Genomic DNA, 16,393 nt, shown 5'->3' on the forward strand with positions numbered 1-16,393 from the left:
GAAAATTACAGCCTGAAATATATATGAATGGGACACTACTTCAAACTGCCACATCGGCAAAATTTCTTGGTCTAACCTATGATTCAAAATTAACATGGATTAACCATGTAAAGGAAATTAAAAGTAAAGTCTGGCGAAGAACCAACTATGCTAAGAGTCTAACTGGCAAGAATAGTGGAACATCAACAGATAATATACTAAACATTTACAAAATATACATTAGACCAATAATTGACTACGCAGCTCCAGCTTGGATAACTGTAAGTGATAAAACAATTAAAACCAAGCTACAAACAATCCAAAACACACTCCTCACAACAGTATATAGAGTTCCCAGAGCATCATTATCTCAATTTATACATAAATATTCAAACATACCAACCATACCAGATAAACTTCTACATAGCACATAACGTATATCGATAAAAATTGGATGAAATATGAATTACTATGCGAACTAGAAAGGTACCTCATACATGATGAAGATAATCCTAAACACCTCTACCCTATCAACATATATTTTAAACATAAAAATAAATAAATGAAAAAATATATACATATATATATATAATAAAAATATAAATAAAAAGGTCTATCAACAAACTAGACATCTAACTGATAGGGTAAAAGAGTATCTATATATGTATTCCAGTATATGGACATTGCCCTGAAAAGGGTCGGAATAAATTCAGCACACTCTGACCCAAAGAGCAGTAATTAACACCGTCAAACGCTGCATGACTTCACAAGTAAAGGAAGGAGGAAAAGGTCAAAGAGCACCTGACCCTTCAGGGTACATATGATACTCAATCATCGAGAGAGAAAGAGGGCTAGCTGTCCCTAATTTAGCAGTGTAAGACTACAGGGAAGGCAGCTAGTCATCACCACCCACCGCCAATTCTTGGGTTACTATTTTACCAACAGATAGTACGATTGATCGTAACATTATAATGCCCCTACTGCTGAAAGGGCGGGCATGTTTGGTGTGACGAGGATTCGAACCCGAGTCTCTCAGATTACGAGTCGAGTGCCTTAACCACCTGGCCATGCCGAGCTTCACAGCAGTAAGTCTGTGGGTATGTAATAGTAAACACTGGATTTTGACACTCGAGGTGGACATACCACAGACAGTCCCTTTGTTGAGCTTTGTGTTTAATAACAGGCAAATTATTTCAAACTAGCCGCGATCAGCTAAACATTTGCTATAATTTTGATGCCTTTCGCTTGTATCTTCCTTATATTACTTTCAGCATAGCATTTAGGATATACTTTCTTGCAAGCAGTATGTGCTAGATGATAAATCCTGGTGTATTTCAAAAATAAATAAAAAGTACACGGTCAGACAAACTCAAGTAGATGTAACTTTGCTCAATAAAACTATACGTAAACAATAAAGTAAAGTTACGAGTCGAAATAAAGAGAAACTCACAAAAACGAAGGTCTAAGCCCGTAGTAAAGAAAAACGTAGTTAGAAAGGTGTTTGTGGTAATCTATGAAACGAACTAAAGCTAAATTGTTGCAAAATAGAGAAAATATAAAATTGCAATAAAGGCAAACCTAGCTGAATATGCAGAAATGTCTCAATGCGTGTTCACAAGATGATAAGCATATGGATTTGAAACTGCATATGCGTATTATAGACCTAGGTAATTAAAAAGAACCCATAGAAATTATATTTATTGTATCGTTCATTTCTTAAGACATTACACGCGGTTAAGCTGTTTATACCAAATACTTTGCAAATAAAAACTAAAGCGAGCCCGGCATGGCCAAGCGTGTTAAGGCGTTCGACTCGTAATTCGAGGGTCGCGGGTTCGAATCCCGGTCGCACCAAACATGCTCGCCCTCCCAGCCATGGAGGCGTTATAATGTGACGGTCAGTCCCACTATTCGTTGGTAAAAGAGTATCCCAAGAGTTGGCGGTGGGTGGTGATGACTAGCTGCCTTCCCTCTAGTCTTACACTGCTAAATTAGGGACGACTAGCGCAGATAGCCCTCGAGTAGCGTTGTGCGAAATTCAAAAAATAAGTAAAAACAAAATAAAAAACTAAAGTTGAAATCAAGCCATTCTTCACGTGATGACACTAAAAGTTTGGCTGAGCATAAAATGTAAGGTGGTTCTGAATTGAAAAACCAGTACTCAATCTGGATTCTAACGATATGAGATTTGTTGCGCTTGCTCGAGAAACTTGTGAGGAAAGTTTCAGACAGACAAACTTATACCTATTACCTATATGGTCGTAACTATTCATTTTTTATGGAAAACATTATTATAAAAGTATATACAACGTTAGTGATACTTTTATAGAATCAAAAACGCATTACCACCAATAGCTAAACAGTATGTATGTGGACTTATAATGGCAATAATTAGGTTACAAATACCCGTGGTGGGTACAACACACATATTCCATTGTGTAGCTTTGTACTAAACTGTATACAAACAAAATCACGTTTTCCATCGATATATTTTGTCTTATTTGTGGTTCTGTTACATTTCCTCCGCGATTTTTTGTTGTTGTTTATTTGTTAACTTTTGTTCAAAGCGACTCAAATGTTAAATCCACTAGCCATCTCTAATTTTGAAGTAATAAGCTAGAAGGAAGTTGGTTAGTCAACATCGTCTACCGTCAGCTCTTGGACTAGTCTTTGACAACAAATAATGGGATTGACTGTAAACTTACAACGCCCCATGACTGAAAACGCGAACATGTTCGGCCACAGGTTTTGATACCGCGATCCATAGATTGCGAATAGAGAAGTTGGATAAATATGAAATACATATAGTTCTAAACGAAAATGCTCAATTTTATCTCTCCCGTCCTCCTCCAGTGGCATAGCGGTATGAAACCGTGGTGGATAGAGCACAGGCAACTCTTTGTGTAGTTTTGTACTAAACAAAGAACAATTTTATCTCTGTAACTCGATAATTATGTATGTTACCACAAGAGGGTGCAACAGGTATAGAAAACCAGAGCTTTCAACACGCGTTTACGCACATTAAAAATGGGGGAAGTGGTAAAGAGTTGTAAGAGCAATGGTTAATGAGGGGACAAAAAAATTTTGATATAGGAATGCTATGTGTTTCCGTAAAGTGCAGATGAAGAAATTATGGTGTGTAACTAACACACGTAAACATAAATTTCGCGTGTTGATGATATAATGAACGATCAGTGATTTATTACGTAAGATATGGCGATCGCCTTTCTTTTGACGTCATGCTCACCGTCATAGAAACAGAGTAGGTTGTAAGAGTAAGGAAGTAATATATTGCCAAAAATATCTTTTAAGCAGTTTTGATATGTCACGCTGCTTACGATTACGATTATTTTATTATCTTTGGATTCTGTTTTTATAGATGTTTTTGTGGCAAACAGTGCTGGTAATATTACAAAAATACAGTTTGTTAGTAGGCCTGATGCCAGTATTGCTAGTAATAGTAGTGGCATTGTGCCAACTTGAGTTACACTTGGTAGTGCACTTTGGAAAACAGAATACTATAAATTAAAGCATACGTTGCTATACTGTTCCTATCTACTATATTTGACAGCGTCACTATTACAGTACCAGGTACCCTAGATTTACAGAAGTTATAAAGATTTAACAAAATGTGTTTTTCCAAATGTTAGCTTGAGCAGTTCTTGTTTTTATATACCTTTACCTTTTTTCATAGAGCTGACCTCAATATCACTTTAATTTTTCTTTCCCATATTTTTCTTGTTTAAGCTACATAATTTTTGTGGGAATAGCAATATTTACGTTATTTTACAATAGGACCTAAGTAAACATATTTTTAAAAATATAGCATAAGTGCAAGAAAAATATGGTTTGTGCATTTCACTTGTTACAATATGTTGAAATTTCCATTCAGAATAAAATTTTAGCATTGAGTTCTTGGTTGGTGATGGGATGGATATGTTATTTCTAGACTTCATTTTTGTTGTTTTCCTCAGATAAAAATTATAAATGAATCGCAAATATTTTGCCTGCTCAATTATTTAAGAAATCTGGGAGAGTTAATAACCATAAAGAATATTAAATAATTTTATTTTATGACTTTTAAACAGATATTTGTCTAAAAAGGAAGAATGTTTTATTATTTTAAATGAAGTTTCAAATGGCTACTGCCTTTCCCAATACTCAGGTTGAAAGAACATGCCAAACATTAATTTGTCCACTATGTCTAGCTCAAAGTCTAGAACCTAAAGTTTTACCATGCTTGCACACATTTTGCAAATATTGCCTGGAGCAGTTCAATGAACTTAGCCAAGATTCATTATCTGGGTATTTAAAATGCCCAACTTGTCAACAAAAAATTTCTGCTATTTCAGAGAATTTGGGGTTAGACACTATAGTGTCAAATTTACTTATTGGGAATATATTAGAAGTAGTGAAAGATGATTTTGAGTATGAAAATGGTTTGAATGGACTAGAGATATCTCTGATTCTGTGCAGCTGTTGTGAAGAAGGAAATAATGCTGTAGGTCGCTGCCAAGATTGCAATGAATTGTTGTGTGAGAACTGCATTCAAGCTCATCAGCGTGTTCGTTTGACAAAAGAACACTACATTATACGATTTACAAATGATTTATCTCAGCATTGTACATCTTCTACCCAACCTGTTGGTAGTCATTCAGACTATTATTGTGATGTGCACAAAAGCGAAGTGCTCAGACTGTTTTGTGATACCTGTAATGAACCACTATGTAGAGAATGTGCACTGAAGTTACACAGAAATCACAGTTTTATCTATTTAAAAGATGCAATACAGAATTCCAAAGTTCTCATATTCAAGTTGCTGTGTGATGCAAAAGCAAGACTGCAAGCAATTGAGGAAAGCATTGAAATAACCCAACAGATGACAGACAGAGTAGAAGTCAGAGCCCAGAATGTTTCTGCTGATGTTCATGAAACAATACAAAGACACATGAATGTTCTTGAAGAGAGGGAAAGAGAGTTATTGCAACGTGTAGAAACCATTCGTCAAGTGAAAGGGAGATCGTTACATTTGCAAATGGAAGACTTGAAAGTAGCATTAGGAAAAATGACTCGGATAGTGGAGTTTATTCAACGTGTGCTTGATTCAGGATCAGATATTGATATTTTAAAGGCTAAAGACAAAGCATATACAGAGTTACATGAGTTAAGACATTATCAGAATCACTTACAGCCTCAGGAAGATGATAATATTCTCTTTACCCCACCAGACAATGCTCTGTTAAGTGCAGTTAGTGCTCTAGGTTTCATCAGTAGTGGTGGTTTTGCTCCAAATTGTATTGCCGTGGGCGAGGGATTGAAGTGTGCTCTTCGAGGTCGAATTTCTACTTTTACTGTCCAGACTAAGGATCACTTAGGTGATGTTCGACTCGTGGGTGGTGATCCAGTCCATGCTGTTGTTCAGGGTCCTGATGGAATGTTATTCCGTGCTGATATTGTAGATTATCAGAATGGTACCTACGTAGCGAGTTATCGACCACATACTGAAGGTCACCACATTGTGTCTGTAACTTTGCATGGAATGCATATTCAGCGCAGTCCATTTAACGTTCTGGTGCGATCAGGAAGGAATTACAATACTATAGGACAAGTATTGTTTTCCTTTGGTAGTGAAGGAGATGGAGAAAGTCAGCTCTGTAGGCCGTGGGGTGTTTGCATTAATAGAGAAGGCTATATTATTGTGGCTGATCGAAGCAACAATCGCATTCAAATTTTTAACAGCGATGGGTCCTTCAGGTACAAGTTTGGATTTCCTGGATCTCGTCCTGGGCAGTTTGACCGACCTGCAGGAATAGCTACTGATGCTCAAAACAGAATTATTGTTGCAGATAAAGATAACCATAGAATTCAAGTTTTTACCTTTGATGGTACGTTCCTATTAAAATTTGGTGAAAAGGGAATTAAAAATGGCCAATTCAACTATCCTTGGGATGTTGCAGTAAACTCTGAAGGACAGATTTTGGTATCAGATACTCGTAATCATCGTGTTCAACTCTTTCAGGCAGATGGAACGTTCGTTAACAAGTATGGATTTGAAGGTGCTTTATGTAAGCACTTTGACTCTCCTCGTGGTGTTTCTTTCAATCCAGAAGGATATATGGTTGTGACAGATTTTAACAACCATCGTATTCTTGTGATCCATCCAGATTTTCAGTCGGCTCGTTTCCTAGGCACAGAAGGATCAAGCAACGGACAGTTCTTGCGGCCACAAGGTGTTGCTGTGGATCCCGAAGGGAACATCATTGTTGCTGATTCCAGAAATCACCGAATCCAGATATTCCAACCAAATGGAACTTTTCTTTGCAAGTTTGGAACACTAGGAAGTGGTCCAGGTGAAATGGATCGTCCTTCAGGTGTTTGTATCAGTTCAGATGGCCTAATTGTTGTGGTAGATTTTGGTAACAATCGAATCCAGGTATACTAGATAGAATCCTAAGACGTGCGACTGAGGTTTAATTGATGTTACAGTTTTTTAAGATGCTAGTTCTTACTATATACATTTTTATAACTATGTATCCTGAAGACCATTAGCTAGAGTTAGACAAAGATGAGGTTTATTTGTAATAATAACAATATGAGGTATATATAGGCTTATAAATATTTATTGCAGAAGATGTTTTTATGTACAAATATACAAATTTGTTTCTTAATTTACAGATATGTATACAAACATTTATATTCTGGTCAAATAAAAACCAATAATTTTGCTTATGTTATGTTTAAAAGATGTTTTGAAAAGCTTAACTGAATGTAACTTGAGGTAAAAAAAATAGTTGTAATTTATTGATATACAGTGTATTAGTAATTTAAAGAGTGTCTAATATTTTCAATTTGTAGATTTTACCCATTGTTGGAATAGAATTTCAGTAAAGTTTTAATAAATATATTTGTTTAGAATTGCATTATTTTAGAATGATAGTCTTAAAACAATGCAATTCCCCACAAAATGGGAGTCAAACTCACAGAAATTTCAATGTGTTTGTTAGGTAGCTTCATTAATTAGTTGGTTGTTATTTACAAGCAACATCAGGTGTTAAAAATCTTTGTAATTTCTTATACATGGTGTTTTTAAGTTGTGTACTGTAATATACACAAGTTAGTTGTTAGATCTTTGAACTTGCTTTATTAAGTTTGACAACAATCATATTAGAATCACATTTCCATGGTTTGGATGTTTTTAGTAAAGAACCCAAAAGTTCCTGTTCTTTATAGGAGACAAAGACTGTATTTTAACACACACACAAGTTCTCCAAATTCTGAAGATATAGTTCTGATATTCATTCTGTTGAATGTAACTGCATATCAGAATGAATGTAGATATGGGTTTCTGGTGAACATTCTGCATATCCTATACTAGTATCTCACATGTGTTCCTCTCAGGGATTTCTTGGAGTACATTGTTCATGACTTGTGAAACTTGTGCATTTTGTGTTATTTGTTAAATCATGTGATAGTGACTTGTCCATATTTATTTGATCTTTAATTGGATTGTTTCTTCAGATGTTACTTTTAACACCTGAAAACCAGTTTAATCCATAAATACATATATAATATATATATGTCAACTTAACCAGTGTGATATATATGCATAAGAACTCCGTATGGAAGTGTCCCTTTCATGATGATAGAAACATAGTAAAGTATCTTGTATCCTGAAATCCTAAAAGTAAAGTAACATTGTCATCTTCACTACTTCCTGCTGTAACAGTCAAAAGAGGGATTTCTTTCCAAGACCACAAATTCAGCCAATCCAAGATGCATTCAGAGAAACACAGACACGTATCCAACCCACTGCTGATCAGAACAGAGCATATGCATTCCATTATATGAGGGTACAAGCCCAAGGTTCCTTGCTTTTTTCTTCCAAGTTAAAAATGACGTAATATCATGGGATGATCATTTCTGTGTGGAATTCTTACGTACATATATAGAAAATATCAGTCAGTTTCTGTAATTCCATGTTTGTTAAAATACAAAAGAAATTGTTCTAAACAAAACTGAACATTTTTGTATTAGATATTATACTTCCTTATTTATATTGCTTTTTACAAAATTAAATTCATCTCCATTTGATATAAAAAATAAAAATCTTCCCACTTAAACACTTCTCTATGAGAAGAAATTGTTCAAAGCTTAGCTACTGAATTATTTCAGAACAAGTTATCAGAGTGAAGTTTCTCCTTCTGAGTCATTATATTTTCTTATACTAAATGTTTATTATTTGTATTCATATGCATAAATCTGAAAATTCCAAGAACGCTTATGTTCATTACTCCTTTTGTGCACAGATAGCCCTCGTGTAGCTTTGCATGAAATTCAAAAATGATACTCCTTTTGTAGGTAAATAGCATATTAGAAAATTTATCCTGTACAGTGAGATAGATTCATGCCGATTGTATGGCCTAAAATATTACTTCAGATGATGCTTTGGTACTATGGGAAGATAAAGTTGATTTAAATAAGGCCTATGTTTTTTTGACCATGACAAATATTGTAAATTTTGTTTATAATACATTTTTTGTCACTGGAATAATTTTAATTATGTGTTTAGATTATATGGCTTCAAACACCTCTGAAACATTCATCTAGAATAGTTGAGTCTGTTTATTACTAACTGAATAATTCTTTTAAATTAATATTTATATATTTAATAGAACTAATTCAAGTAGGAAATTTTTTGGATCGAAATGGACTAATTTTAAGATGAATTACAAGTGCTTATAAGCCAGTCACAGACATTAATCACTGAAATTTCTTCAAAGTGTAACCTGCATCATCTGGATGGAACTTGATATAGTTCAGTGTAATTCTTCTAATAAAAGTGAAGTTAGTATGCAGTTTTGCTTAATTTATGTAAATTAAATAAATACATTTGTATATAATTCTGCTTAACTTTTATTAAAACAATTGTAGCTTTGATAATATATCTTATAGAATAAAACTAAAAAATTCTTCATCTGAAAACATCAACAAATTATACTATAAGCTGATTTTCTTTAAAACTCTTTACTTGCATGCAAAAGTAAATAAATAGTAAGTAAATAGATATTTTAAGATGCTGTAATTCAACCACGTTGTATTGTTCTAATCACGTTAATCTTGACATAGTTCATTTGTTTTGTTAGAGTTTTATTGTAATTAAAATGTTATGTAGTTTTAATTTTCTCCCTTGTTTGTATTAAAAACTAAAATTGTTCTGTTAAGTTTCAAGTTAAAACAGCTGAAGATTAAATCATATACAATGCATTGCTATCTGGGCTATGCATTTGCACCTTATTTCATTGTATGTTGATTGTGTAAGGCTTAGGACCATAAGTACTTCAATAAGTAATTGGACCAACGTTATTTATTTTGATTATTTTGTTATTCATTTTTAAAACATGTTTACCATTTTTATAAAGAAAAGTATCTTTCAGATGGAGTAATACTAACATGAACTGCTCTCTGGGCTATTACACCTTACTTCATAGTGTGTTGCTTGTGTAAGGCTTAGAACAAAAAGTAATTAGACCAACATTATTTATTTTGATTATTATGTTATTCATTTTTAAACGTGTTTACCATTTATTTTAAGAACAATATTTTTCAGATGGAGTAATACTAACATGCACTGCTCTCTGGGCTATTACACCTTACTTCATTGTGTGTTGATTGTGTAAGGCTTATGACCAAAGTGCTTCTATAAGTAATGAGAGACAGCAAATGAAAACAAGCAGTATTTATTGGTTTGAAGAAACATTTTATTTTTAAAAATTATTTATAAATATTGTAAATTGTGTGCCATGTGAGGAAAAAATCTAAATTATTTCTATTTTACATTGTTTATGTGGTTGGTTTTGTTTATGACAGCAAGACTGTCAAACATCTAAAACAGTTTCATTAATTGATTTTCACATTATACATTTTTCAGAAGACTGGTTGTAAGTGATCCAGTTTTAGTTTTCAAATTTATTAATACAAAGTTTGAAATTCTTTTTAACTAATTGTATCTCCTAAGCAGTTTTACTGTCTTTTCAAAAAATTAGCTCAATCTTTGTACTAACTTGTATTAGAGGTTACAACTTTTCTAATCCTGTGTTGTAGAATTCTGAATATACTCAGTTAGTGTAATGTATAATTAGGTGTTTCGAACATTTGTGAAAAAAATTGTTTTCAGAGGATTTTAATTGTAGATCAGAAATGAAGTTTTTAGATTTGGTTGATTTCAGGCATTTTGGTTTTAACCCTTAACTGTGGTTTAAAGGAGAAAAAGCCTTGAAATACTTGAAGAAATATTCTTACAAATTAGTTTATACATTTATAGATGTGGTTAATTAAGTTTTTAATAAGTGTCCATGTAGATAAACTATATACACTGCTGAAAGAATTAACTTTGATGTCAATAACAAATTAATTTTCATGTCAATTTAATCATGGAAAATGTATGAAAAATGTTTAACATAAGTGGAGAGCCTATAAGAAACACTTAGCTGTATTTCTGGCCTGATTATGATACATTTTCAAAAATAATACATGTTTTGATAAGCTTACCACATTTGTTATGAGTTTCTGTGCTTTGAAAGGTAAAATATATGTTATTTTTGGACAGTAGTTGTCTTTGTCACTTCATATTTTGGTAGATTCACAGAATGAATTTTCTACTTTGTGTGTCTTGTTTTATTCTGTGAAACACTAGTTTAAAGCTGATTGTTAAGTTATAAGAAGGCAGACAAAGGATTTATTTGTTGTTTGAAAAAATACTATTTGTATATTTTTAGGACCAATTAATCTGTGAAGTCTGTTGGATATGTATTAATTTTGTCACGGCAATTAAATGTAAGTAAGTGAAGAAGAGAAACCAAAAAGTTTAAAAATGTTGCTTTCTTGTAGTTAAAGTTAAAAAAAGAAAATGCCATAAAGTACATGTATCTATGAGAAACAGTCATTAAAAAAAATGAAAGTTATGTGTACCTAGGTTCATATTTCTTAAAATACTGGAACATATGTGTAAGTAATGTAAAATATAAATACATTTAGATGGTTAAAAAATAGTAACATTTACTTTTAAGTCATACTGTATGTGTTATTGATGGTATTTAGTTTGTGAATGAGTTTCATCATCTATGGCCCTTTCATAGGTTCCTTGAGTCCATGCTGTTCATCCAGAAAAGTCATTTACATGGTAGTGCACTTTATATCTAAAGTTGGGGACCATCAGTGTCTCTACCTCGCAAGTTTTCTCTGAGACATTGTTCTCGTTATTTACATTTGTGATGGTTGTTTGCTGTTCTTTTATTTTACTAAGTCGTTCAGTTAAGTTTGTTCTTGTGATAAACATTGTGTAGACTACCTCTAGCTATAATATAGAGGGAAGGATTTTTTTTGTCTTAAAGGGATAGATGAAAGACTGTGAAAATATTCATCTGAGGCATTATGGGAAATCTCTTGATGTTCCTTTACATTTTTATCCATGTATTCGAGGTTGGCAAGTTTCAAATGATGGAGAAAGAGGGAGCATTGGAAATATTAAACTGCTCAGTGACTTTAGTCAACTCATGCTTGTAGCTTTAAATAGGTCAGTGTTTAATGACCATGCTCAGATGGCTCAGTTGATGTTTTTGAAATTCCAGTTGTTTTGTAGGCACCTTCAAGTTTATGGTAGGGGGAATTTGACATATGGTACTTTATGTGTGTATAATTAATTGAAAGCTCAACTTTGAAAAAAAAAATGGTAAAGGAAAATAAGCTGTTTGCCGGCTTAGGAACTGTCCTTCTATCCACAAATCCCATTCCAGTGTTTTTAATGGGAAGTGTAAAAGATTTGTAGTAATTGTGAGGTGTATATTATGGCTGGTTAACCTTGAAGTTCTAATGTAAATTGTTTGTTGCTATTGTTATAAAACAATCCATTTCTCACAATTTCAACAACATAATTATGTAGTAATTTTATTATTATAGTTTGAATGTAAATAGTATGAGTAGTGTTAATTGTATATTTCATTTGTGTGTGTATGTATGAAACAGTTTTACAGTTTATATTGTGTTATTTTTGTGGTGATTAATTAGTAAGATTCCTGTAATGTGGCTTGATCATCATACACTTGTTGTGCCACAATTCTTGTTTGTGGTAGGTTTTATGTTCCATAACTGAAAAAAAGACCATAAGGTCAGTGAAATCCTACACTATACCTACAGTGTTTATGGGTTTTCAAATGTTTTGAACCCTATTTTATCTGGGTGCAACCCTAGCATTCAAATGGTCTATGTTCCTGACTGGTTTACCATTGATAGTTATATTTGGTACAAGTCTGATCATTAAGCTCAAGGTTGCCTGCTCCATTAAAAGGCATGTTAACTTCCAGTGCTTTTGAAGCTATCATGTATATTCAAGTTCCAGGCCATAGGCCTATTTTCAGTGTCCTACACTTTCTTAAGGGACAGTGTAACTGTATCTTAAAAGCCCTTGGAATTGTGGGATATAGATGGCAGCCGTCAAACGGTTTCACTGATTTGGTTAAGTCAGTATACAGTATTTTGTATCAGTTTCAGGCACATCTCTACCAGTCCATAAAGCGAGACACTAGTTTCATGCATCAATGGTTTAGAAAGTGGAAGTTGGTTGAGCTCCCCATATTTCATTCTGTCCTGGTAAACATTCATCAAATTATGAAAATTACTCTCAAGAGAATGCATAAAATTTGATCAAAAATCCAAGAGCTTTCAGGGCCCTAAGGCAAGCCATGAAAAATTTTCAAATGACTACTTTCTTATGAGCTTTAACTCTGTATTATATTCAAATGGTGAAAAACAACAACAAAAACTATAAAATGCAGATTGTTTTCCAAATTATCGTGTATATATATACACACACTTTGTCTATTACCATAAACTGCACTAGAGTCTCATTGGTGCATTATACTTAGTAATATAACACCATGTTTCATTGCTGCATATTATGGGAGGTTCAAATATAATGCTTTAAAGTGTGCAAGTGTAACAAAGATTAACATGTTGGTCTCTCCAAATAAAAATAACCCATCAACAGTGAAAAATCAGTCTTTGTTGTAACTTCTCATTTTTACTTATCTGTTGTGGCTGTTTAGTAGTTCCAATTGTATAATCTTGGGTGGTATTATAAGTTGTTCCTTTTGGAAATTGTTTTTTGATATTTTTAAAAATCATTGATAATTTGAAATAACTGCCTCTTACATAGACAGATTTCAGTTAAATGTGTTATCCACCAAACAATTTTATTGGATCATTAGAGATTACAGTGAACAAAATGCTTCTGTCTTTGTATTATGTCTGTGAAGTTCATATTTCACTTGGGGATGTTTGGTAATAATATTGTGCTTACACTTTCCACAGCTTGGTGATTTTGATATTTGTTGTAATCTTTCTCTGTGTTGACAGAAATGAGTGCTTTTGGTAAATATTATCTTTGACAGAGATAGGTACTTTTGGTAAGTGTATCATTATCTTTCATGCCAGAGATAGTTACCTTTAATAAGTGTATTATCTTTGATGGCAGAGATAAGTACCATATTCTCTATAATCACAATAGCAAGTGATTATGGTAAACGCCTTATTTCTGATGACAGAGCTGAGTGGTATGATTCTGTATGATGACAGAGCCCAGATATTTAAGTAAATATTATGTACAGGGCTGTGTGGTATGGTAAAGTTTTGGGTTTCTAAGTTAATCTTATGTCAAATGAATAAAGGTTATGAACAAATTTTGATATTAATTTCTTTCAAAAGAAAATATGTTTATAGAATTAGCCATTTTAGAATAAAATATGATTGGTTTACATAAGAGCATTTACTGAACTAACAAGACAAACATTATTCAGATAATTCTCAGGGATTTCGGGAGCGCGAGTTCAAAACTCACGAGTGTTTTTCTCCTAATCGATGCCAATTAGTGGAATTGGCAAAGGTGTTGTATGTTCTGTCATTTGATGTATAATGGCCTTTAATCAGACTAACCAGCCAAAAGTAGGTTGGAAACTTCATTGCTCCTTACTGTAGTTTGAGATTTACAGTCCCTAATATGGTTGATTCGTTAACAGACTTCTCCATTGTTAGGTCTAGGGTGTTTCTGAATTCCAGCCGAAAGAGGGGAAGGCGGTGTTGTCTTGGGCTAATACAGTCTACTCTATGGTGGTGCAGTCACTGTTCAGAGATCAATGGAGTTATATTTCACTTATTTCCTACTTCGTGTGTCATTATTTGATATGTGTTGTGCAGTTGTTGTTATTGATGGTGGTGGTGGATTTGTATTTTGAAAATGAACTAGAATACTATTTGTAGAATGGTCAGATGGGATGTAATGTAATACTACTTGTGGAATGGTAAGGTGGAATGTAATGTAAATACTCCTCTTGTTGTTTCTTCCTTCCGTAATAGTAAAGTCGTTAAAATTTCCAATGTACACGACAGTTAAAATAGTTCTTCAATGTTATTGTCTTGAAATTGGATTTTTTCGAAGATATATATATTTCATGTGTGTGCGTTTGCTTTAAAATACTCAAATTAAAACCTTTGTTGTTGTTGTTTCCTTAGTGTCTTTAAAAATACAGATTGTGTACGAAAAATACCCTTCAAAGGTATTTCACGGTGTCCATCTTGTTTACAAATGTCGAATCTCTGCACGATCCTTTAATTATTGAGATTTCTGGTCGTCAGTCAGAATTATGAAGCATGTTATAAAGAGCTTTCTTGCATATTGCCTAGACCAGTGTTTCTCAACCACGTGAATGTCAACACCCAGTGGTTAATGTGATCAGTATCATGGTGAATGAGTGTTACCAATTATACAACAAATTCACTATTAAAAAAAAAAAGTCATTATTGTAGCTGTAGTTAGATAAATGCATTTATTATTTATTCTAATTGTGGTCTGATGTGTACTTAAGTCATAATGAAGAATTTTCCATTTTAATTTTGTAATTTTTTTTTTGGTCTTTCTGCCGAACTGGGGTTGGTGAATGAGTTATCGTGAAAAACTTACAGGATCGAATGATACTGGAAAAAGTTGAGAAACACTGGTCTGCACCTTATAGCCAGGTTGTATTACATGGTCTTTTAAAGGTATATTTTATTGAATGGTGCTGTGTTCATTTCTTAAAGTTTACAGAGCACGGATGAATTTTGTCAACCAATTTCAGCCTGCTATTGATTCTTGTCGAGCGTTTCGTTTACGAACACGTAATTTCCGACTTACCTTGTTGATGAGTAGGCCAAGGAAAGAATTATCATTAACGTGTATCGATCAGAATGGCACTTCCTAGCTCAGTGTACATGATATGACGTGTTAGTTTTATGAAACGAGTTTTAACGTGTTGTGTAGCATGTCTTGTAATATATATTAAACATTGTTTCAAATATTAGCGTAACAAGTTAATACTGCTTTTAATACTGAGTATATTATGGAGTGTAATCTTGTTTATTATGTTGGTAACACGTTTTGCTAGAAATTGGAAGCTAACGTATGTTTAGTAATTGAGTAACAGTGAATGTAACAGATTTGAGACCTGATTGTGTAACGTGCTTTACTAAACATTAGCAGATGTGTTTAATATGTAACATGCTTTTTAGTAAGGGATCATTTTTGTGGTGTAATACATTGTTATTGTCATTAAATGGTCGTATTATCTGAATATTGTGTATGTAGTACAGTTTGTAGTGGATAATAAAATTTATCTCAAATGTGTCTGTGTTCTTGATATTTTTAGTCATACAAAGCCACTATAAAGTTTATTAATATTTCTTTTCAGGTGAGAGGGAAACAACAGCCAAACACTGTGGTTATTACTGTAACACTTTCCAGTATCAACTTGTTAGTAACGTGGGGCAGTTAGGGTATTCAACTCGCAATCAGAAGGTGGCGAGATCTAACCCCATCACCGAGCATGTTCTCCCTTTCATCTGTGTGGGCGTTATAATTATAATGTTACGGCCATTTTCAGTGGTTGTTACCCCAGGAGGTGGTGATGGATGGTGCCTTTCCTCTAGTGCAGTGGTTCTTAACCTTTTTTATCGCCTTACCCCCTGAAACTCCAGGGTATTACCGTGACCCCTATAATAATTTTTGTAATGGTGAGCTTTATGTAAAGGTAGAATAAAACAAAACTATATAAAGATCCTAATTTATTGAAAATGTTACAAATAAATGACCTTGAAAAATGCTACAAGTGTTAAACAAATGTAAAATCCATGGAATTACCGAACATCATACAAAACCTACTTATCCACTCAGTGTGAGGGTTGATATATTATATATATATAATGAGAAAATATACTAAATACGATGGAAACTTTGATATTTAAGTTTTAAGTTCGATGTATTAATATATAGTTAAAAATTTAGACAATTCGAAACATTGTAATATATGAAAATTTTGAGTAAAATTGA

General features: G+C 33.2%; 1 protein-coding gene across 1 annotated transcript; it reads left to right on the forward strand.

Annotated features, from left to right (window-relative positions):
- The first annotated feature begins 2,971 nt into the window (after positions 1-2,971).
- On the forward strand, positions 2,972-15,691 carry LOC143236666 (E3 ubiquitin-protein ligase TRIM71-like). Its single transcript, XM_076475051.1, has one exon. It carries the CDS (start codon positions 4,106-4,108, stop codon positions 6,419-6,421), a length of 2,316 nt encoding a protein of 771 aa, XP_076331166.1. The 5' UTR covers positions 2,972-4,105; the 3' UTR covers positions 6,422-15,691.
- Positions 15,692-16,393: the final 702 nt, after the last annotated feature.

The sequence above is a fragment of the Tachypleus tridentatus genome, chromosome 13, assembly GCF_004210375.1.
Source record: "Tachypleus tridentatus isolate NWPU-2018 chromosome 13, ASM421037v1, whole genome shotgun sequence".
In the NCBI taxonomy this organism is placed as follows: Eukaryota; Metazoa; Arthropoda; class Merostomata; order Xiphosura; family Limulidae; genus Tachypleus; species Tachypleus tridentatus.

Coding starts and splice junctions, on each gene's coding strand:
- LOC143236666 (XM_076475051.1), top strand. CDS start 4,106: ATGAAGTTTCAAATGGCTACTGCCTTTCCCAATACTCAGGTTGAAAGA.